The sequence below is a fragment of the Zosterops lateralis genome, assembly GCF_965231275.1.
Source record: "Zosterops lateralis genome assembly, chromosome: 27".
Classification (NCBI taxonomy): Eukaryota; Metazoa; Chordata; class Aves; order Passeriformes; family Zosteropidae; genus Zosterops; species Zosterops lateralis.
Genome location: NC_139787.1, coordinates 150,047 through 173,613, shown reverse-complemented (window position 1 = coordinate 173,613; position 23,567 = coordinate 150,047). Strand labels below are relative to the sequence as shown.

Here is a 23,567-nt window from a genome sequence, read left to right as displayed (position 1 = left end):
CCGTGTGTGTGACATGTCATGAACCGTGCAAGGAGGGGGGGCCGGGGGGGGGGGGCTCCGGCAGCCCCCGGCCCCTCCCCCCGAATTCTGTGCCTTTGACACGGGGCGGCGCCGGGACCCCCGGGGGGGCCGAGATCCCTGTTCCTGTATTTGCACTGTTTTTATTCTGGATTCTGGATTGGCTTCCCGACAATACACGGCTCCAACAAGCGCCTCTTCCTGCGCCTCTTCCTGCGCCCGAAAACCCCCCGGGGGGGGGCGGGGAATTGGGGCTGGGGGCGGGAAACCCGGGGGGGGGGGGGCGGGGAATTGGGGCTGGGGGCGGGAAACACGGGGGGGGAGGGGGATTGGGGATGGGGAGGGGGGTCGGCCCGGAATTCCACGATTTTATCCCCGAAATTCCAAATTTTCACCCAGAAATTCCAAGATTTCACAAAAAAATTCCAAAATTTCAGCCCCAAAATTCCAATATTTCAGCCCAGAATTCCAGGATTTCAACCCAGAATTTCAACCCCAAAATTCCAGGATTTCAACCCCAAACTTTTGAGTTCTGCTCCCAATTTTGAGGATTTTGCACCCGGGTTGTTTATTATTATTATTATTATTATTTCCTGGCCAAATTCGGGGATTTGGGTAAAATTTCCAGGATTTCAGCCCAGCTTGGGTTTTGATAAAAAAAAAATTCAGTATTTTAGGCCCAATTTTCAGGCCAAAACTGTGGGATTTGGGTCTCAGTTCCCAGGATTTGAGGCCCCATTTCCGTGTGTGGAATTCTGATCCCAATTTTGGGGGTTTCCAGCCCCACGTTCTGGGTTTGGGCCAAACTCTGAGGACTCCAGTGACGATCTGTGGGATTTCAGCCCCAGTTTCTGGATTCAGCCCCAAATCAGTGAATTTAATCCCCATTTCCGGGTTTTGGCCCCATTTCAGGATTTCAATTCCCATTTCCGTTTCTCAGGCCAAATTTCGGGGATTGTGGCCCCATTTTGGTGATTTCAGCCCCAATTTTTGGCATTTCAGACCCGATTCTGGCCGGGGGGGGGGCGGGTGGAAATGGGGCTTTTTGCACAAATTTAAAGGATTTTCCCCTTTTTTTTTTTTTCCTCTTTTCCATCGGGTTTGGCAAAGGGGGGGGGGAGGGGGGAATCCCCCAGTTTTTGGAGAGAGGCTTAAAATAAAACGACTTTAAACTTCAGCCTTCGGTAATAATTATTGAATTGGAGAGGAATCGTTTCCCGGGGGCGGCAGATTTGGGAGGGGACCCCAAACCCAGGTGGGACCCCAAACCCAGGTGGGACCCCAAACCCAGGTGGGACCCCCCAGTCCCCCCCAAAACCCTCCAGGACACGGGGACAGAGGTTTGGGGGTCCCCAGCCCCGATTGAGGGACCAGATTTGCTACAAAAGAGTTTTTTATTTGCCAAAAAAAGAGACCCCAAAATGGGGAATTTGTTGTGTACAAAGAACCCCCGGGGAGGGGGAGGCACCGGCGGCGGGGGGGGGATGGGGGGGGATGGGGACCCCCGGGAGGGGACAGGGGGGGACCTGGGGGGCACTCGGGGACATGGGGGGGACACGGAGGGGACAGGACGGGCAGGGGGACCCCCGGGATGGACACGGGGAACCCCCCAGGACACACCCGGGCTTCACAGGGGGCACAGGAGGGGCAGGGGGACCCCAGAATCCACACGGGGACCCCCTGGACTGACATGGGGACCCCCAGAGCGGACACGGGACCCCCAGAATGAACATGGGACCCCCAGAACGGACACGGGACCCCCGGGATGGACACGGGACCCCCAGAAAGGACATGGGGACCCCCCTGGACTGACATGGGGACCCCCAGAGCGGACACGGGACCCCCAGGACAGACACGGGACCCCCGGGCCGCCCCCGGGACCCCCGGGCGGGCTCAGATCCGGATCCGGCCGTGGCGGAGCCGCTCCCAGCGCTCGGGGTCCAGCGGGACGAAGGTTCGCGCGGCCTCGTCCAGCACCAGCAGCGGCTCCGGGACCCGCGCGGGGTCGCAGCCCTCCCGCGCCAGCCGCGCCTTCTGCTGCTTGAACGTCTCCGTCATCTCCAGCCGCTCCTGGGGGCGGCGCCGGCGGTGGGGACCTCCCCGGGACCCCTGAGCGCCCCCCGGGACCCCCCGGGACCCCCAGCCACCCCCCGGAACCCCCGGCACCCCCGAGCGCCCCCCGGGACCCCTCGGGACCCCTGAGTGCCCCCCGGGACCCCCAAAGACCCGCCGGGACCCCCGGGACCCCCGAACACCCCCCAGGACCTCCAAACACCCTCGGGACCCCCAGAAACCCCCCGGGACCCCCAAACACCCCCAAACATCCCCCTGGGACCCCCAAAACCCCCCCAAGGGACCCCCCCCGGACCTCCCGGGACCCCCGAACACCCCCGGGACCCCCCGGCAGCCCCCGGCCCCCCGGTACCTGCAGGCGGAGGAAGCGCGGCCGGGCGAAGGGCGGGAGCAGCTGCTCCAGGTGCCGGAACAGCCCCGGGGCGTCCAGGGAGCGGCCGGGCCGCAAAACCAGCGCGGCCATCCCGGCCCGGCCCTCGTGCCCTGCGGGAGGGGACATTGGGGACACCTGGGACACCTGGGGACACCTGGGGACACTGGGGACACCTGGGACACCTGGGGACACCTGGGGACACCTGGGGACACTTGGGGACACCTGGAGACACCTGGGGACACCGGGGACACCTGGGACACTTGGGGACACCTGGGGACACCTGGGGACACCTGGGACACTTGGGGACACCTGGGGACACCTGGGGACACCGGGGACACCTGGGACACCTGGGGACACCTGGGGTCACCTGGGACACCTGGGGACACCTGGGGACACTTGGGGACACCTGGGATACCTGGGACACCTGGGGACACCTGGGACACCTGGGACACTTGGGGACACCTGGGGACACCTGGGGACACCTGGGGACACCTGGGACACCTGGGGACACCTGGGACACCTGGGGACACTTGGGGACACTTGGGGACACCTGGGGACACCTGGGGACACTTGGGGACACCTGGGGACACCTGACACCGGGGACACCTGGGGACACTTGGGGACACCTGGGGACACTTGGAGACACCTGGGGACACCTGGGACACCTGGGGACACTTGGGGACACCTGGGGACACCTGGGGACACCTGGGACACCTGGGGACACCTGGGGACACCTGGGACACCTGGGGACACCGCGGGGCCAATGGGGTCACCGGGGGCGGTACCTGGGACGGTGACCCCGTAGACCGTGGCCTCCTGCAGGGACTCGTGGGCCAGCAGCGCCTCGGCCACTTCCGTGGTGGCCACGTTCTCGCCTTTCCACCTGCGAGGGGACGGGAGGGGCGGGACGGGGATGAGACCCCCCCTCAAAATAACGTTTAACGGGGCCGAGACCCCCCGGCCGAGCAGGGAGGGGGCTCGGGGGGTCTCCCCGCCCCGGGGGGGCTCCGGCACCTGAAGGTGTCCCCGGTGCGGTCCCGGAACCGCACGAACTGCTCCCGGTCCTGCTCCACCAGGTCCCCGGTGTTGAAGAACGCGTCCCCCTCGGCGAAGACCCCGCGGAGCAGCTTCTGCTCGGAGAGCTCGGGGCTGCCCGCGTAGCCCAGGAACGGGGTCCGGGGGGTCACCGGGGCGATCAGGAGCCCGGTCTCGCCTGCGGGGACGGGGACAGGGACAGGGGACAGTGACGGGCCCGCCCCGGGCACCCCCGGGCCGCCCCCCGCCCGCTCCTCACCCGTCCTGGCGCGGATGCAGCGCCCGGCCCGGTCCCGCTCCGGGGCTCCGGCCGCGACATCGTAACGAACAACCTCAAAGGGCGAGAAGAGCTGGGGAGGGGCGGGAGGGGCCGGGGGTCAGTGCCCGGGGGGTTCGGGGCCTGTTCGGGGCGTGTTCGGGGCGCGGCCCCTCACCCCCGCCCCCAGACCTTGTAGATGAAGCTGCAGCGCCCCACGGCCCCCGGGGTGCCGGTGTAGTTGAAGAGGGTGACGTTGCCCTCGCTCATCCCGTAGGTCTCCACGATCCGCACGGGCCCGAAGCGCCGCTGGAAGCTCCGCCACACGTCGGGCCGGAGGCCGCTGCCCACCGCCAGCCTCAGGCCGTGCTGCCGCTCCCCGGGGCGCTGCGGGGCCGCCGTCAGCTCCGGGAGACCCCCAAACCCGGGGGACCCCCGAGACCGGGAACTGCCCCCCAAATCCGGGGGACCCCCCGAGACCGGGCCCGACCTCAATCCCCGGGGACCCCCCAGCCCGGCCCGCCCTGACCTGGGGCCGCCCCCCAACCCCCGGGGGACCCCCAGCCCGGCCCCACCGGCAGCTCCGGGCCCGCCCCCCAAACCCCCGGGGACCCCCGAGCCCGGGAACTGCCCCCCAAACCCCGGGGACCCCCAGCCCGGCCCGCCTGACCTGGGGCTGGTTCACCAGGTACCGGCACAGCTCCCCGATGTACTGGAACACGGTGACGCCCTCGGCGCGACAATCCTCCCAGAACTGGCTGGCCGAGAACTTCTCCCTCAGCACACAGGTGGCCCCTGCGGGACGGGGAACGGGGGATCAGCCCCCAAATCACCCCCGGGACCCCTCCGGGCCCCCGCCCCGCTCACCGATGCCGAGGCAGCCGACCACCCCCAGGAGGGCCCCAGCCATGTGGTGAAGGGGCAGCGCCAGGTAAACGACGTCCCGGCCGGAGGCTCCCACCAGCTCGTAGAAGCTCAGGCACATCACGGCCTTGAGGTGAGACACGCGGGCGGCTTTGGGGAGGCCTGGAAGGGGAAAAGAGAGAGTTGAGCCCCCCCAGGCCCACCCAGAGCCCCCCCCGGCCCCGGGCCCGGCCCCACCGGTGGTGCCCGAGGTGAAGATGTACAGGCAGGTGTCGTTCATGTCCCGGGGCTCCCACACGTCCTCGGGCTGCAGCTCCTCCGAGGCCGCGTCCAGCAGCTCCTGCAGCGCCAGGGCCGGGGGCGGGTACGGCCCCGCTCCCAGCACCCACACGGCCACGCCGTCCTCGCGCAGGGCGGGCAGCAGCGGCTCCAGCGACCCGAACAGCTCTGGGGGACGAGACCACCCTGCTGACCCCGGCCCCGCGACCCCCCGGCCCCGCGTCCCCCCGGCCCCGTGTCCCCCCGTCCTGTGTCCCCCCGGCCCCGTGTCCCCCCGGCCCCGTGTCCCCCCGGCCCCGTGTCCCCCCGGCCCCGCGTCCCCCCGGCCCCTCTCCCACCCCGTTCGTTATTCCCCGGCCCCGCTGCGGCTCCCGGTGCCCTCACCCCCGGCCCGGTGTCCCCGGTGTCCCCCGGTCCCTCCCCTGTCCCCGCCACGCCCCGGGATCTCCCCGCTCCTCTGTCCCCCCATCCCCCGGCGCCCCCGGTGCCTTTTCCCTCCGTTCCTGGGTCCCCCCGTGTCCCCCCGTGTCCCCCGGGCCCCCAAAACTCCCCGAGTTCCTCTCGGTCCTTTTCCCGCCTTGCCGCTCCCCTCCCGGTGTCCCCCGTGTCCCCTCTGTCCCCCCGTTATCCCCCGGTGTCCCCCCATGTCCCCCCGTGTCCCCATTGTCCCCGTTATCCCCCCCTGTCCCCCGTTATCCCCCCGTGTCCCCCCTGTCCCCGCTGTCCCCCCGTGTCCCCCCGTATCCCCGCTGTCCCCGCTGTCCCCCCGCTCTCACCGTGGGCCACCAGCACGGCCCGGGCCCCGCAGCCGCGCAGGCAGTGCCGGAGCCCCGCGGGTCTCAGGGCCGTGCCCAGGAAGGCGGGGCGGGCCCCGAGCGCCGCCAGCCCGAACCAGCCCCAGACGAACCGGGGCTCGTTGCCCACCAGGAGCCCCACGGTGTCCCCGGGCCCGGGCGGGGCCCGCAGCGCCCGCAGCGCGTTCGCCACCCGCGCCACGCTCCGCGCCGCCCGCCCCAGCGGCTCCGCGCCCCCCCGGGCCCGCAGGAACGGCCGCGCCGGGGCCGCCCGCGCCGCCCGCAGGAACCGGGAGACCAGGCAGCCCCCGGGGCCGCCCCCCGCCCGCCGCCGCGCCCGCAGCGCCCGCAGCGCGAACGCCACATCGGCCCAGAGGTGCGGCCGGAGCCGCCGCTGCAGCGCCAGGAGCGCCCCCAGAGCCCCCAGCGCCCCCAGCGCCGGCCGCGCCCCCAGGAGCCCCCCCAGGAGCCCCAGCGCCCCCAGACCCAGCGCCGCCGCCAGCGCCGCCGCCAGCGCCATCGCCCGGCCCGCCTGGGGGCGGGGGGACACGCCCACCCTGGCCACGCCCCCGACCGCGCCCACTTTGGCCACGCCCCCTCTGAGCCCCCCCCAAGACCCCCCGCCAAACCCAGCCCCGCCCGCCTGAACCCATCCCTGTCCCCCCCGTGTCACCCCTGTCCCCATTGCGGCCCCCCCAGTGTCACCCGTGTCCCCTCCCTGTCACCCCCCAGTGTCACTCGGGTCCCCATCCCTGTCCCCCTGTCCCCCCAGTGTCCCCCCCCGTCCCCGCGCTCCCCCGCCCGCGGTGTCCCCATTGTCACCTCCGCCCGGTCCCCTCTCTGTCCCCGCCCTGTCCCAGATTCCCGGTGGCTCTGGGGGGGTTTGGGGGGGTCTGGCATTGTCACCGTCCCCGGGGGAGTCACGTGACGTGCCCGGCCAGGCCACCCCGGGGGGGACACGGGGACACCGCCCCTCCCCTCCCACCCCCCCCCGGCACAAATTTGGGGCCGTTTGATACAAAAACACGAATTTCTTTTATTGCTGCTTTTTTTTCTTACAAACATTTATAAACGCTGAGGGAGTCCCGGGGGGGCGGGACCCCCCAAACCCCCCTGACCACGGGGGCTGGACCCCCCCAGGACCCCCCGGGGTGGGGCAGGGCAGGACCCCCCACGGCCCCCTCCCCAAATCACCCTGGAGCAGCCACGCGGTTCCTTCCACCCTTTATTTACATTTCTGTAGGAAAACCTGGGGGGGTGGGGGGGTCACCCCTTTTCCCCTCGGGGGACCCCTCCCCACGGCGGTGAAAAGGGGGGGAGGGACCCGAGGGTGGGGAAGGGGGAGCCCCGACCCCCGGGGGGGAATTTGCTGTGCTGGCACCGGTTTGGGGGGCTCCGGGGGGGTCCCGGTGACCGAGGGGCAGTCCCAGTGACCCGGGGGCTGTTCCCAGGGCCGGGGGGAGGGTCCTGGAGACCAGGGGGCTCCCCGTGACCGGGGGGGGTCCCTATGGCGGAGGTGGCTCCCTATGGCCAGGGGAGTGTCCCCATGGCTGCAGGGGAGTCCTGGTGACCGGGGTGTCCCCATGGCTGGGGGGTGTCCCCCACAGCCCCAGAGGGGTCCCAGCCCTCAGTCACTGTCCGAGCCCACGGCGGAGGAACCTTTCCTTTTCCTCTTGGCCGGTTTGGGTTTGGTGTCCTCTTCCTCCTGCAGGGACAGGGGACACGGGGGGTCACTGTGGCCATCCTGGGGAGGCTCTGGGGACCCCGGGGGTCTCAGAGGGTCTCTGGGGGGTCTCACCGAGGCGCTGCTGGAGCCCGACTCCTCCTCGTTGTTGGGGGGCTGCGCCGCGCTCTTGCGGCTGCGGGGGCTGGACAGGGCCGTGCCCTTCCTGCGGCTCTTGGGGGGTTTGCTGGAGGAGTCCTCGTACTCCTCGGCCAGGGAAAACAGGTCTGAGAACCTGCAGGGGGGCACAGCGGGGTCAGGAGGGGTCTGGGGGGCCCAGGAGGGGTCTGGGGTGCCCAGGAGGGGTTTGGGGGGCCCGAGGAAAGGAGGGGTCTCACTTCATCTTGTGAGCCTCATCGCAGCTGGCCTGGACGTGCTGCAGCGCCTGCAGGATCGGGGTCTGGCTGAAAACTGGGGGAGAGGGGGGAATTCGGTGGGAATGGGGTCAGGGAGAGCAGCCCCGAGCCCAGATCCCACATCCCAGGGAGGCACCCACAGTTCTGCTTGGTGTTGGTCAGGTTGAGCCGGAGGTTGTCCAGGTGCTCCAGGATCTGCTCCAGGGTCAGCTGGGCCAGTTTGCTGCTGGAGCTGCGCAGGCTGGGGGGGAAATCCCAAAACATGGGGTGAGACCCCAAAAATGGGGTGAGACCCCAAAAATGGGGGTGAGACCTCAAAAAATGGGTGTGAGACACTGAAAATGGGGGTGAGACCCCAAAAAATGGGAACAGCATTCCCAGACCTCTGGCGCTTTAGGGGCAATTAAAATAAAATAAAATAAAATAAAATAAAATAAAATAAAATAAAATAAAATAAAATAAAATAAAATAATTAAAAAATTAAAATAAAATAATTTTAAAAATTAAAATAAAATAATTTAAAAAATTAAAAAAAAAATTGGGGAAAAAAAATTTCCCAGGCCATGAATTCCCATCCCCAGACCTCTGCCGTTTGCGGGGCAGGCTGTTGTTTTTGATGAGCAGGGCCTTGATGTGCTCGCCCAGCAGGTCGTCGTGGCGCAGCCCCCAGTGCCGCAGGATGCTGGTGGTGAACTGGTCCTCGGGGTGGCACGGCCGGCTCAGCACCATCTTCACCATCTCCTCGCTGGGCCTGGGGGACACCCCTGGGACACTCAGAGACACCCCGGGACCCTCAGAAACCCCCGTGGAACCCTCAGAAACCCCTGGGACCCTCAGAGCCCCCCCCAGGATCCCCAGAGACCCCCCGGGACCCTTGGTGTCCCCCAAATCCCCTTAGTGTCCCCCACCCCAGGCCTACAGGCCCTGCCAGGGGCTCCCAGCCCATCCTGGGGACACAGGGACATGGGGGACACAGGGGACATGGGGGCCAACCCCAGCACTCACTTTTCCCTGCGGAGCTGCAGCAGGAGGCAGGACAGAGCCTCAGGATGCTCTGGAATGAGACAGGAATGTCCCCAGGAATGTCACCCCCGGGAATGTCCCCGGGATGTCCCCAGGGTGTCCCCAAGCTCACCCTTGTACTTGAGGTGCTGCAGGATGGGGATGATGGTCTCCAGGGGGATGTTGTGGGCCAGGAAGAGCTGCCAGGTGCAGTACTGCTCAAAGGTCTCCCAGTCCAGGCTCTGAACTGGGGGTGGGGACAACGAGAGGGGACGGATAATGGGGACGGAGAACGGGGACAATGGGGACAGTGGGGATAATGGGGACAATGGGGATAACAGATCTGTCTCAGCCCCTTCCCGAGGTCTGGGGACCCCCAAACCTGCCCGGGACCCCCCACCCCCCCGGGCACTGGGAATGGGGACAGAGCCCTGTCCCAGGAAAGGGACAGAGTTAACGAGGCTCCCTAATTAACAGGTTTATCCCAAAGCTGGCTCAGGGAGAGCGGGATTTGCTCTGGGAACACCGAGGGACCCCACAGGGAGGCTGCAGAGCTGGGATTTGGGGATTTTCCCCTTTCCCTGCCTGGCACAGCAGGAACTCCCTGGAATCCCACCCCGCGAGGCCACGGGGGCACAGGGATAAATCCCACAATCCGCCTTGGGACACTGATCCTTTAATTCCTGCCCTGGGGAGCCTCGGGGCAGCTCCAGGGATCTCCCTCTTGGGAAGGGCCAAGCCTGGGTTTGGGGCAGGATTTGGGGGAACTGCTCATTCCTGTTTCCATCCCCATTCCCATCCCCATCCCCATTCCCATCCCCACTCACTGAGGATGTTCAGCACGGAGTCCTTGCGGAACATGACCAGGTTTCCCATCATCACGTGGCACACGAGCTCCTGGAGCTGGGGGGGGGGGACAGGGAATGGGCTCAGGGGGGCTCTGGGGACCCTCCCCAGGAGGGATCCGGCGGGAAAAGGGGCAGCACGTCCTGGGAGTGTCCCTGGGATGGGAGATGGGGGGTCCCCCACACACAGAGCCTGCTCTGGCTCTCGTCCTCTGGATCCCTGATCCTCTGGATCCCTGATCCTCATCCCTCCTGCCCTGGATCCTCTGGATCCCCCCCAGGAAAGCACCTGGAGCCCCCCGGAGCAGGAGGGGAAGGAAACGCTCCGGGGCCCTGCCGGGATTTTGGATTTCGGAGCCAAACCCTCCAGATCCCGGGGCATTCCCGGCTCCAAAGGCTCCCAAAGCTCTCCCGGCCCACGGAGAACCCTCTGGAGGGGCAGGAGGGGCCGGGGGTTATCGGCACATCCCGCTCCAGGCTCCAGCTCCAGACGGCGCCGACATTCCAGAGGCGGCCCCGGCTATTCCTGGGTTCTCATGGCAACCCGGGGCAGGGAGAAAATTCCTGCCGGGAGCTCCAGGCCGGGCAGAACCAGCGGAGTCCCCGGGAAAAGGGGCTCATTAGGGGATAATTAGCGCTGATTGCCCAGGAAATGGCTCTGCAGGGGATCCCCGGGATCAACCTTTGGGGGATCAACCTTTGGGGGAATCAACCTTCGGACAGGGCGGGAGAGCCCCGGAGATTTTGGGGGCTGAGTCCGGCCGGGATTTGGGAACTGGAGCTCATGGAATCCACGGAACTGAGCCCGATCGGCTCGTTTTGGGGTTAAACCTCCCGGGAAGGGGGAAAGGGGCCGGGAATGGGGAAAGGGGCTGGAATTCCCCCGCACCTGGAAGGAGTCGATGACGGCCACGATCATGTTCAGCAGCTCCCCGCTCCGCAGGGTCTCGTCTGGGAACTGGGAACGCACAAAACCCGTTTGGGGTTCGGGGCAGGACACCAGGGACAGGCCCCCCAAAATCCCCATGGAAAACCCCCCGAGGGCTCGGAGAGCGGGGGGCAGCCGTCAGCCAGCCCGGAGTGCTGGAATTCCCTGTTTTCCCTCTGCTCCTGGCCCTGATCCCTGTGCCAGGGCCCCGCAGGAAACACAAAATCAATCACAGCCGGAGCTGAGGGCCGGGAATGGGGTTTGGGGTCACCCTGAGGAACAGACTGACCCCACTCTGGGGCAGATCTCAGGATTTGGGGTCACTGTGGGGAACAGCCTGACCCTGCCCTGGGACAGGGCTGGGGACACACCGGGGGACACACCTGGGACGGGGCTGGGGACACACCTGGGATGGGCTCAGGGGTGTATCTCAGGACACACCAGAACAGGCCCACCCCAGGGACACTCAGAGCACACCCGGGCACACCTGGGCAGGTGAGGAGGGCTCACCTCGGTGTAGATGGAGGGCGTGAGGAAGCAGAGCAGGCGCACGTCGTCCTCCTGACACGCCTTCATGTCCATCATCAGGCAGGTGTGCAGCTCCCCCAGCTGCGTGGCCTGGGCGAACGACTCGTAGAGCCCCATCCTGCCCAGCGCCGCCTTGCTGGGGACACAGCGCACCTGGTATACCTGGGGCACCTGGTACCTGGTGCACATCTGGTGCACACCTGGCACCTGGTACACCTGGAGCACCTGGTGCACCTGATACCTGGCACACCTAGGACAGCTAGCACTTGGCACACCTGGTACACCTGGTACCTGGCACAGCTGGTGCATTTGGTGCACAGCTGACATCTGGCACAGCTGACACACCTGGCACCTGGCACAGCACAGCTGGCACCTGGCACACCTGAGCTATGGCTCCATCGGGGACAAGGACACCCACAGGTGGGAGGGGCCCAGGTAAGAGGGCAGGATCCAACTGAGGGGGCGTGGCCCAGCCGAGGGGGGGCGGGGCCCAGCCGAGGGGGCGGGGCCGGGGCTCACCTGGCCCGCAGGTAGTAGAGCAGGTGGTACCCGATCTTGGGCTGTTTCTGGTAGAGCTCCGAGAGCAGGTCCAGCAGCAGAGAGAAGCCGCTGTTGTCCTCCTGCATCTGGCACAGGTTCCTGGGGAACAGCAGGAGTGTCACTGGAGTAATGGTCCCAAAAACAGCCCAAAACAGCCCAAAATACTCTAAACACCATCCCAAAACACCCCAAAACACTCCCCAAAAAAGCCCCAAAACACCTCCAAAAAAAGCCCCAGAACACCCCAAACCACTCTGGGGTTTCCCACTACAAACACCACAGAGGGAAGTGAGAGACCCCCCTGGATTTTTGGGATCAGCCCCGGGCTGGATGAGGCAGGGAGGGGCAGGATCCAGAGGGAATTCCCAGGGATTTGGGAAGGGACCTACCGGAATATCAGGTAAAGGGGTTTCCCCACGGACTCCTCCAGGGACCTGCGGGACAGACGGACACTGTGAGCTCTGGGAATTCCTGGGAATTCCCCAGGAATAACCCTGGATCCCTCTGGATTCCCCCAGGAATAACCCTGGATCCCAGTGACTGTGGGGAGGCAGGAACTCCAAGGAGACCCCTGGAGAAGGAGCTGAGCTCGGGGCGAGCCCAGCACAGGAACTTCCCAGGGAAAAGGGAACATTCCCCCCAGGAAAAACCCCAAATCTCGGCCCCAGGGGAGAATTCCGGGCTCTCACTCCTCCGTGATCTCCTCCGGCAGAACCTCCCCGCGGAAATGGGCCTTGAAGAGCTCCTGGAGGCACGAGGCGAGCACCGAGAGCTGCTCCGAGTCAAAATCCTCCTGGGAACGGCACGGGAAGGGCAGGGAGGGGATTGGGAATGGATCCCGGGGAGTTCCCAGTGCCAGGGACCCCAAATCTCTGCCAGGGACCCCCAAATCACTGCCCGGGACCCCCAAATCACTGCCAGAGATCCCAAGATTTTGAAAACAATCCCAGATCTCTGCCACTGATCCCAGACCACTCCCAGCAATCCCAGATCTCTGCCAGCAGCTGCTGGGGACATTCGGGCCCCAGGAACAGGGACATGGAGCAGGGATGGATCCATGGATGGAGCTGCCCAGGCTCCAAAGTGGATCCCAAACGGATCTGGGTGTCCCCAGGCTCCCGTGTCCCCCCTCCAGGGGCAGAGGCAGCCCCAGATCCCACCCAGGATGGATCCCAGATCCCGGATCCCACCCCAGGCACTCCCAGCTCCGTTACCTCCAGGACCTGGTCCACGATCTCCTGCATCACCTCGCACTGCGCCTCCGTGTCGCTGCGGGGACAGGGGGCACTGGGGTCACTGGGGGCACTGGGGTCACTGGGGGAGCAGGGACGGGGAACTGGGAATGCTCGGGACGGGCTCAGGGCCGGGGCTGGGGGAGAATCCCCGTGGATCCCGGGGCTGGGATGAATCCCACCATTAAAATAGGATTTTAATGGCACCTAAAGCCAGAAATTCCATGGAATCGCTCCAGGAACTCTGCTCAACCTCCCTGGGATGCTGGAAATCCAGGGAGGAGGTGACAAAACCTTCCCAAACCCTTTTCCTGCAGGAATTCCCCCTCCATGGGGACAAACCACGGGGCTGAAGGAGCTCTGGAGATCCATGGGAATGGGATGGGGATGGGAATGGGATGGGGATATGGGGAACAGGAAATGGGGGATGGCCCCACCTGCCCTTCTGCAGCTGCAGCACTTTGTCCTTGAGGGACTCGTCCAGCTGCTCCAGGAAGGGGGTGATGTCCACGGGCTCCTCCACGATGGACTCCTTGATGGGGTGGAACCTGAACTCCCTTTTCTTCCCTGAAACCAGGGAAATCCATCAGGGATTTTCCTCTTTCCCACAATCCCTGTCCTGGATCCTCCTCCCCTGGAGCCGTGCCCAGAGCTCTGGGATAAAGGTGGGAAGGGATCCAAACACTGGGAATGTCCAGGATTGTGGGCCCTGTTCCCAAATCTGACCCTCCAACATTCCCAAGGCGTCTCCAAAGATTTGGGATTGGGATTCTGGGGCTCCCAGGTCACATCCTGCCCCATCCTGGGCCTGTGGCCACTTCCCAGTGCTGGGAAAACCCCCTGGCACGGTGGGAATCCCACAGGGATCTGAGCAGCGAGGTGGGAATGGCTCCAGAGGGGGGGCTGAGGGGATTTGGGTGAGACCAGTCGGGATCTGAGCCTGGAAAACTGCTCTGAACTCCTGGAAACAACCAGGAAAGGGAATAAACCCTTTGGGCACAGCTCCAGAACCACTGGAATTTGGGAAATCAGCCTCCCTGTAGGAGGAAAACCTGGGATTTCCCTGCGGGATCAGCTCCTGGGCTTGGAGGGGACTGTGCTGAGAGCAGGGAATGCTCCATCCCTGGGGAATCCCGGGGGAATCCGGGAGCTGCCCCACCTTTGCTGCTCAGCTCCTCCTCGTCGTCGCTGAAGGCGGCCTCGGCGTTGTCGTAGCAGCCGTCGTCCTTCTCCAGGTGATTCTCCATCTCCATGGGGACTGGCTCCTCGATTTTCACTGGGGGATCACCGGCCCAGGTGAGTCCTCTCCCCAAAAAAACCCCAGCCCCGGGTTTTGGGGGTGCTTTGGGAAGGGATCCCATCCCCTAAATCCCGACCCTGCTCCCCCTGGAGCTTCTCCTGACCCATCCAGCCGCTGCTGCTGGAGGAATTCCATGGAAAAATCCCTCAGAGGATCTTCTGGGAGCTCCTTCCCCATTCCCTACCTTCGATGGGGGGCGAGGGGGAGCTGCAGAACTCCGGGAATTTCTCCCTGAGCATGGCCCGGAGCTCCTTGTCCAGCTTGGGGTTGTCGAAGAGCGGGGCCAGGTGCCTGTGTGGGGATGGGACAGGGGTCAGCAGGGGCTGGGAATGAATCCTGAACCCTCATCCCCATGGGAATGCTGGGGGCTCCTCCCTGGGCCACCACAACACGGGAGTGGGACGAGGGGCTGGAATTCCCAGGGAAATCCCTCATGGAGCAGCCCCCAGAGCCACCAGGACACAATTCCAGCTGCTCCCAAAGTTTCAGGGATAACACCATGACCCTGGAGCTCCGGGATAGACCCAGGGGAGGAGCAGGGGCAGCTGTGTCCAGGCTGGAAATCCAGGAAAAGGTGGGAAAACTGGGAAAACCCCGGGGCTCTTACGCCAGGACTCGCTTCTCCACAATGTGGGTGAGGGAGTTGAACACGCCCTGCCGGACGTGGGCTTCCAGAGGGGGGTAAAAGTTGGGAATGATCTGGAAAGAGAAAAGGGATGGGGAGAGCAGGGTCAGGGGTCTGGGAGCGGGAGGGAAATCCCTGCCAGGGGCAGGAAATTCCAGGCTCCAGGAGTGAAGAGCCCTGGATTCTGGGCTCTGTCTGGGCCTTTGCTGGGATTCTTCCCTCCCTGGAGCCCGGGACATCCCAAAAATCCTCCCATTCCTCCCAGTTCTGCTGCTGGGAGGAGCCAGTTTGGACTGGGGCAGCTCCAGGCCCTCCCCAGTTCCTGGAACCAGCAGCTCCTGCCCCGGGATGGGACACTCTGGATCATTTCCCCGACACTCTGATCCCTCCCTGGGGATCCCAAAACTGGGAATATCCCAAAAATGAGGCTCAGGAATTCCACAGGGGAACAATCCCGAGGCCTTTTTTCCCTCCACCACCCTGACAGCTCTGCCTTCCCACCAGTGATGGTGGATCCAGAGCTCCAGGAATGTTCTGGATTCCTCCCACCCAGGGCTGGGGACAATTTGGGGGATAATTTGGGAGCTGAGGGGAAAATCCCTCCCTCGTTTTGGGAGGTTTGGGTGACTCTGGAGCCCAGAGAGGGGAAACCCCAGGGAGGAGCTGTTGGGGTGGATTTTGGAGCCCAGCAATTCTCTCCCAGCTCTCCCCAGCCCTGCAATGCCCCGGGGAGGGAGGGGAGCTCACCCTGCACATGAAGTCCAGCAGCGTGGCCGTGATGGCCGGGTGGGGCTTCATGGAGTGGTGCATGACCAGGATGGCGGGTTCTGGGGAGGGACAGGGGGTCAGGGCCCAGACACCCCAAAACCCGCTCCTGGGGGGCTGGGAGGGATCCATGGGGTGGGAGCCAGGGGCTGAGGGGCAGCCAGGCCCAGAGCTGCCTGTGGGTCACAGCAAGCCCTGGGGACAAGCCCGTGGATCTGATCCCAGTGCAGATCCCCAGGATCCCATCCCCAGGATCCCATCCCAGGGCAGATCCCCAGGATCCCATCCCAGGAATGGCCCAAGACCCCACCCCAAGACAGGTCCCCAGGGACCCCAGCCCCAGGAACAGCACATGGATCCCATCCCAGCACAGATCCCTATAGATCCCAACCTAGAATCCCATCCCAAGGCAGGTCCCCACAGACCCCCTCCCTGGGAAGATCCCCAGATCTCATCCCAAGACAGGTCTCCACAGATCCCATCCCAGTGCAGATCCCCATGGATCCCAGCCCAGGAGCAGCCCAGGATCCCACTCCAAGGCAGATCCCCAGGGATCCCCCCAGGATCCCCATCCCAGGACAGATCCCAGACCGATGTTCATGATGCTGTCCTTCTCGGGGTTGAAGAAGAGCCAGTCGTAGAACAGTGCCAGCTTCGCGTTGGAGGCGGCCACGTTGGACTGGGGGAGACCAAAAATTATCCCAAATTATTCCAGGGAGACGCTGCTGAGATCCCCTCCAAGATCCCTCCGAGATCCCCTGAGCCCTGTCTGGAGTACCCCGAGCCCCGTTTTTGGGATATTCCCATTCCCAGCTCATCCTGTGCCCCCTTTGGGGTACCTTGAGCCCCGTTCTGGGTATCCTGACCCTTGTTTTTGGGATATTCCCATTCCCAGCCCATCCCGAGCTCCATTTTGGGGTCCCCCCATCCCCATTTGGGTCCCCCAGGCCGCTGACCATGCAGGTGGTGAGCAGCCAGCTGATGACATGCCCTGTCTGGGGTATCTTGAGCCCCATTTTTGGGATATTCCCATTCCCAGCCCATCCCGAGCCCCATTTTGGGGTCCCCCCATCCCCATTTAGGATCCCCCCATCCCCATTTGGGCCCCCCGCCCCGCTGACCGTGCAGGTGGTGAGCAGCCAGCCGATGATGGCCCAGCGGGGCAGGATGTCGGAGCTGAGCACCTCGTTGGACGGGTGCACCACCCCGCAGATGTACCGGATCAGGTCACAGCGCAGGCTCTGGCTGTCGGGGGTGGACAGGTACTGCCTCTGGAACCAGTCCTGGTACCGCTTCTGCTGCCCAAAACGCACCTGGGGACAGGGACAGGTGAGCTGGGGACAGGGGACAGGCTGAGCTGGGGACAGGGGACAGGCTGGGGACAGGTGAGCTGGGGACAGGGGACATGGGACAGGTACTGCCTCTGGAACTAGTCCTGGTACCGCTTCTGCTGCCCAAAACGCACCTGGGGACAGGGACACCTGGGGCTGAGCTGGGGACAGGGGACAGGCTGGGGACAAGGGACAGGCTGGGGACAGGGGACAGGCTGAGCTGGGGACAGGGGACAGGCACAGCCAGGGGCGTGGGAGGGGATCCAGGAGGGAATTCTGCAGGAAGGGCTGGCACTGAACCCACAGGATCAGCTGAGCTGGAGGGAATCTGGGAGGGAACCCATGGGGAATTTGGGAAGGGATCCCAGGGGGAATTTGGGAAGGGATCCCAGGGGGAATTTGGGAAGGGATCCATGGGGGAATTACCCTCGAGGTCATGAAGAGCAGCTTGGTCTCCATGTCGGGGGTGAGGCGACACGCCAGGAATTTTCGGGAGGTCCTGGACTGCAGGAGCTGCAGGACACCTGGGGAGGGACAGGGAGTGGGATTGGGGCTGGAAAAGGGCTCAGACACGTCCAGAGGAAGTTTTTATTCTCCTGAGCAGCACCCAAGGTGTTTCAGGGGGATTTCACTGGGCTCCAGAGGGGTGGGAACACTCCAAAGCCCCATTTCCCTGGAATTCCTGCTTTCCATGGAGCTTCTCCAGGCCCTGCTCAGAGTTTTCCAAACCACTTAATTAAGGGAAGTGACTCTTGATTATCCCGGAATTCCAGACCGGTTTGGGTTGGAATTACCCAAAAATGACCCAGTCCCATGGACAGGGACAGGGACAATTCCCACTGGATCAGATCGTTCCAAAACCCAGCTTAGAGCAATCCCAGTGAGGAGAAATTATGGAATTACAGAGCCTGGAAGGAGCAGCACCATCTAAGGATCCCACGAGGTTTCCCGGGATGGGATCCCGGGTTTCCCTTTGCAGCTTTTGGGGAAAAATCCCGGGAAAATGGGGTTTTTCAGGGAGTGTCCAGGGGTGGTACCTGTGAACTGGGAGCTGAGCACCTGCGGGTTGTGCAGGATGTCCTTCCAGAGCTGCTCGAACTCCGGGATCCGCGCCACGTTCTGCAGCAGCCGCACCAGGTCCCGGCCAATCATGAAACAGTCCATGAACTGTGGGGAAAAACAGGGAAAATCCTCATAATGAAACAGGCCATGAACTGTGGGGAAAGGGAGAGAAATCCTGGTGATTAAACAGGCCATGAACTGTGGGGAAACAGGGGAAACTGGTCATGGAACAGGCTATGAACTGGGGAAAAACAGGGAAAAAGGGAGGGAAAATCCCCATCACAAAACAATCCATGAAGGGGGAAAAAGGCAGGAAGGTCCCTGCAGAGGCTGGGGCAGGGGGATGGGACAGGGAGGGGACGAAGGCTCGGCCCTCCCTCCTCCTCCTCCTCCCCTCCTCGCCCCATTCCCACCCTGGTTGGGATCAGGGTTGGGATCGGGGTGAGGGGCAGGGAGGGAGGGTCGGGAGCTATTTTGGAGCTCCCAAAGCCAACAAACAGCCCATAAATCTGTCTCTTTCCCCCCAGGATCACAGCCAGGCCCTGCAGTGGGGCCAGGCAGGGGGGAAAGGGGAGAGCTGGGAGCTGGGGGAGGATGGGGAACGAGGATTTGGGATAAATCCCAGCTCTGGGGGGTTCTCCTGATCTCCATCCGGAGCCAAACGAGGCCTGGAGCTGCTGCAGTGCCCCCACACCCACAAAGTGCCCTTCCCAGGGAAGGATCCCCAGGGGAACAGGATCCCATCCCAGTCCATTCCCCTGTTCTCGAAGCAGGGAGATACAGGATCCCATTCCCTCCCAATCCTATTCCCAATCCCATCCCACTCACCCTCTCCCGGAGCAGGGAGATGCAGAACTCCACCTCCTTCTGTCTCAGCGCCTGCAGCGCGGCCGTGCCGTGGTGATCCACGATCAGCCGCAGGTACGTGTACACGGCCATGGCCACCAGCAGGCTGCTCTTCAGCACCCACTCCCTGGGGACAGAATATGGTGTGGGGAACCCAGACCGGGCATGGGAAACCCAGATCCCAACTGGAAAACCCAAATCCCAACTGAAAATCTCAAATCGGCCACGGGAAACCCAAAATCTGCCATGGAAAACCCAAATCCCAACTGGAAAACCCAAACCAGCCATGGAAAATCCAAATCTACCCTGAAAATCCCAAATCTGCCCCACAGGAGCTGCAGCAAGAGCTGGGAATTCCTGGTTTGGGAACATGGCAATTCCCGGTCTGGGGAACGTGGGAATTCCCATTTTGGGAACATGGGAAGGGCCGCACCTCTGCTCCGTCAGGATCTCCAGCACGTTCTCGGCCAGCCAGATGTTCTTGGCAGTCACGTCCCCACCTGGAAAATCCACAGGGAAAACAGCACAGGGATGGAGCAGCGGGATTTGGACACCCCAGGGAAATCTGGGAATGCCAGAACATTCCCTGGATAACTGTGAGGAGGGATCCAGGGAACAGGGAAAACAACTGTGGGGACAGGAGGGATCTCACACCCAGGACTGTTCCAAGCCCTCCCTGCCAGGACCACGGCTCCATCCCCTCCCTCCCGGCATTTCCCGCTCCGTGTTCCCGGCAGGAAAACGACTCCAGGGGCTGCTGGGGACGGAATTCCCGCCCCGGGGACAGGGAACACGGGAGAGGCTCCGGAAAGGCGGGAGCACGGCCGGATCCCGGGGATCTCCCCCGGGGGATCAGTGGCTTCCCATTCCCAGTGATCCCAGGGGAAAGGAACAGGAAACACGGAGCTTCCTGCCTGATCCCGCCTGATCCTGCCCTGCCAAGGAACTCCTGAGCTGGATGAGGGTGAGGGAATGGAGGGAAGATTGTCCTGGGGACATTCCCCTGCATGGAGGGGATCCTGGGGGATCCTGTCAGGATCCAGCCTGAGAACAGACCCTGGGTTTGGCTCTGTGGGTTCCCAACTGGGGACAGACCCTGGGGACAGACCCTGCCTGGCGGGATCAGGCCACGTTCCCAAGGGATCCTGGCTTGGATTCCCGGCTCAGATCCTGAGGATTCCTGGCTCAGATCCCAAGGATCCCCTGCCCAGATCCCAGAGGATCCCTGCCCTGCTCACCTGCGATCTGTTTCATGAAGGTCATGCAGACCCCGTCAGCCCCCAGCACTCCGCTCTTCACCAGCTCCCGCAGCAGCCAAACCAGCTGGACAGGGAAATTCGGGATCAGATCCCTCCCCTGATCCCCCCGGGATCCCCCTGGCATCCCATTCCCATCCCAGGAGATCCCAGGAGGGGACAGGAGCCCCCAGGAGGGGATCCCTGACCTGGGTCCTGCAGGTGTCCTGCAGCTTCAGGTATTTCTCCATCAGGATGTGGTTGATCTTGTTGAGGACGATGTTCATCCCGTCCCGACTCACCAGCGCCAGGTCCCGGTAGCACTGACAGGGAAAAGGGGGGAAAAACTGCCTGGAAAACACATCCCTGGGATCAGCAGCCACCCCTGGGATCAGCAGCCACCCCTGGGACCGTCAGCCTGAGCAGGGAATGGCAAATCCACGGATCTGGGGGGGAATAAATCCCAGGAGGGAGAGCCCTGTGTGTGTGTGGGGGGTCGTTCCTGACTGATCCTGGCAGGATCCTCGGGGAAGGATCTGGATCAGGGACACTCTGTGGGATTTCCACCACTTCAACCCAGCTGGGAGGAGCCCAGGGATACCATTCCCCTGGGAAAACCCTCAAATCCACACTGGAAAAACCTGGAATGAACCCCCTTGGCCCCATGGAAACAGGGAATGTCACCCCAGAAGGACAATCCCCTGAATTCCTCCATTCCTGACACAATCCAGGGGCTCCTCCCTGGCCCTGGGGGTGGTTAATTAACTCCCCAGTGATTAATGGAGGCTTTAAATGAGGGGCCAGGGAGGGCAGCACAGCCCTGGGGGAGGAGGAGGAGCAGCAGCAGCTGGAGCCAGATGTGCCCAGCTGGGGACACTGAGGGGGGGCCTGGGCAGATTTGGGATCCCTGGGGAAGGTTTTGGGGTCTCTGTGCCAATTTTGGGGTCCCTGGGGCAGATTTTGGGGTCCTGGAGAGATCCCTGGGCAGGTTTTTTCTCTCTGGGCCCCAAATTTTGGGGAATTTCATTTTTTCCCGGCCCCATCAGACCCCAGGAATCCCCTGTGGGCTCCTGGGGCAGGAAAGGGTTAACAGCCCAAATCCCGGCAGGAACAGGGATCCCTCCCTGGCTCCAGCAGAGTCTGCCTGATCCAATTATCCCAATTAATTATCCCCTGGAAAAGCAGCCCTGTGTGCTGCTGGTCCCCAGGCTGCCACTGCTCCCTGAACTCCAGAGGAAAATTACAGAGCAAAAAATCCAGAAGGAAAATTCCAGAGCAAAAAATCCAGAAGGAAAATTCCAGAGGGAAAATTCCAGGGCTCTGATTCCACGAGGGGATTCCTGGGGCCTGGATTTGCTCCCAAAATCCAGGATTCCGATCCCAAAATTCAGGATTGTGATCCCAAAATCCAGGATTCTCATCCAGGAGGTGGAACTGATGGGTCTGGACTACTGGGAATGAATTTTCCCTGGGACTGACCCTGTTCCTGCTCCATGTGATGGAATTCCAGGATCATCCATGTGTTGTCTCCATGAGAAAAACCCATCCCAGGAAAAAAAAAAAAAAAAAAAAAAAAAAAAAAAAAAAAAACGGGAAAAAAACACCCTGAGAGGTCCCTGGATCTCCAAATCCCAAGGAATTTCTGGGATGGGAAGGAGCCTGAGCTCCTCTCGATGCTGATCCTGGTCATGGCTCGGCCCCACAGGGAATTCCAGGGAAAATTCCCTCCCTTTTCCATGTTGTCCTCACCTTCTGTGCCTGGGCCGGGTCAGTCAGGACGAGGGTGAAGAGCCCCAGACAAATCTCCTCGTGCTGGGGGGTCCCTTTGCAGATCTGGGAAAAGATTCCAAGCTCCAGGTAAATTCCAGGTGGGATTGGAGGGGAAGGGAAGGAAAATTCCACCCACCCCAAAAAAATTCCCCTCAGGAATCTGGGACATTCCCAATTCCCAGTTCCCAATTCCCAATCCCCAATTCCCAATGGCCCAGAGCCCCTCCAGGAGCCACATCCCGGGATTCCCAGCACTCCAGGAGGGAATTCCCAGACTCCAGGACCCAAATCACAGAATTTATGGGCTCCAAGAGCCACGTCCTGGAATTCCTGGGCTCCAGGAGGGAATCCCCACCATCCCAGGAGGGATTCCCCCCCATTCCCGTGGTCACTCACGTGGGCGTTGAGGGCGTCGTTGGCCTCGCGCTCGGACAGGCCACTGGTCAGGGAGGTGACGATGCCCACGCAGCGCTCCAGCCTCTGGGACAGAGAGAGAACGGGGGGAAATCAATGGGAAAAAATGAGAAAAACATGGGAAAAAAACAAGGGGAAAAATGGGGAAAAAATGGAGAAAAAAAGAGAAAAAAATGGGGAAAAAAACGGGGAAAAAACCTGCCCCGGTTTATCCCGGTTTTATCCCGGGGACATCTCAGACTCACAGAGTGGGGAAAATCCCAGTGGAAATTGGGGGAACTGGGGGAATAACCCGGAGCAGGATCATCCCCAGACCCCGGGAATTCCTCCCGGGAATTCTGGCCCCGGTTCCCGGCTTTGCCCCGGTTTTATCCCGGTCTCTCCCGGTTTTATCCCGGTCTCCCCCTCACCTCCTCCAGCTCGTCCTTGCAGTCCAGCAGCGAGCTCTGCAGCAGCTTCCCCGCTTTGCACTTGGGCGGCTCCATGGCCCGGGCGGGGGGCGCGGAGACCCCCCCCCGCCGTTGTGGGCCCCGGTGCGACCGGGGGGGAAACCCCGGGACAGTCCCGGGTCGAGCTCCGGTCACCGGGGGGGTCCCGGTAATTAATGAGGGGTGGGTCGGTGATGAGGGGAGGCCTCGCCCCTCGCGGGAGGGGCCCCGGTGCGGGGTAACGGGGGAGAAGCGGCACCGCGCGGTTCCGGTGCGGTGAGGAAGGGCCGGCCCCGGGCGGGGTGTCCCTGTGCGGGGGGTGTTGTGGGGCTCGGTGCCGCTGCCGCGGCTCCCGGGCCGGGCCCGGCCGGTCCCGTTGGGCTCCGGGCCGGGGGGAGGCGGCGGCGGCGGCCGGAAGTTACCGGGGAGCGACGGAGGCGCTGGGCCGGAAGCGGAAGGGTCACGCGGGAGGAAGGTCCCGCCCCAGCCGCCGCTGCTGGCCAATGGAAGAGGCGGGATGACAGTGAGTGACAGCTCGAGGGGAGGGAATGGAGGGGCGGGGCACAGATGGCGGCTTGGCCTATAGGAAGGAGGGGGCGGGGTCTGAGCGGAAAGAGGCTCCGCCCACCAGCGAGAGCAGGGGAAACCCCCGGAACCCCCTGGGAACCCACCGGGACCCCCAGGGAAACCCCCAGGGAAACCCCCAGGAACCCCAAGACCCCACCGGGACCCACCGGGACCCCCAAGGAACCCACCGGGACACCCAGGTAAGCCACCGAGAACCCCGAGAACCCGGCGGGAACCCACCAGGACCCCCAGGGAACCCCCCGGACCCCCCGGGAACCCACCGGAAAACCCACCGGAAAACCCGAGACTTCCGAGAACCCACCGGGAACCCACTGGAACCCCAGAGGACCCCCGGAAATCCCTCGGTAACCCCCTGGG

The 23,567-nt window shown here is 63.4% G+C and overlaps 2 protein-coding genes across 2 annotated transcripts; both read right to left on the bottom strand.

Moving 5' to 3' along the window:
* Nucleotides 1-1,911: 1,911 nt before the first annotated feature.
* Nucleotides 1,912-6,212, bottom strand: SLC27A3 (solute carrier family 27 member 3; the record flags this gene model as incomplete). The annotated part of the gene is made up of 10 exons (XM_083878818.1): nt 1,912-2,088; nt 2,444-2,574; nt 3,250-3,347; nt 3,479-3,677; nt 3,759-3,849; nt 3,948-4,142; nt 4,426-4,550; nt 4,623-4,781; nt 4,857-5,066; nt 5,675-6,212. 10 exons carry the CDS (start codon nt 6,210-6,212, stop codon nt 1,912-1,914), a joined length of 1,923 nt encoding a protein of 640 aa, XP_083734944.1.
* Nucleotides 6,213-6,865: 653 nt separating this feature from the next.
* Nucleotides 6,866-23,016, bottom strand: INTS3 (integrator complex subunit 3). Its single transcript, XM_083878727.1, has 30 exons — nt 22,605-23,016; nt 22,177-22,260; nt 21,760-21,843; nt 20,220-20,333; nt 20,014-20,098; nt 19,209-19,275; nt 18,758-18,902; nt 17,905-18,034; nt 17,294-17,391; nt 16,658-16,849; nt 16,128-16,215; nt 15,519-15,598; nt 14,754-14,845; nt 14,331-14,437; nt 14,006-14,122; nt 13,284-13,413; nt 12,829-12,883; nt 12,304-12,407; nt 12,004-12,048; nt 11,594-11,713; nt 11,057-11,210; nt 10,508-10,576; nt 9,601-9,676; nt 8,907-9,020; nt 8,777-8,825; nt 8,355-8,522; nt 7,912-8,012; nt 7,754-7,826; nt 7,491-7,650; nt 6,866-7,397 (listed from the first exon to the last, which is right to left on the bottom strand). Exons 1-30 carry the CDS (start codon nt 22,677-22,679, stop codon nt 7,320-7,322), a joined length of 3,054 nt encoding a protein of 1,017 aa, XP_083734853.1. The 5' UTR covers nt 22,680-23,016; the 3' UTR covers nt 6,866-7,319.
* Between the last annotated feature and the right edge of the window lie 551 nt (nt 23,017-23,567).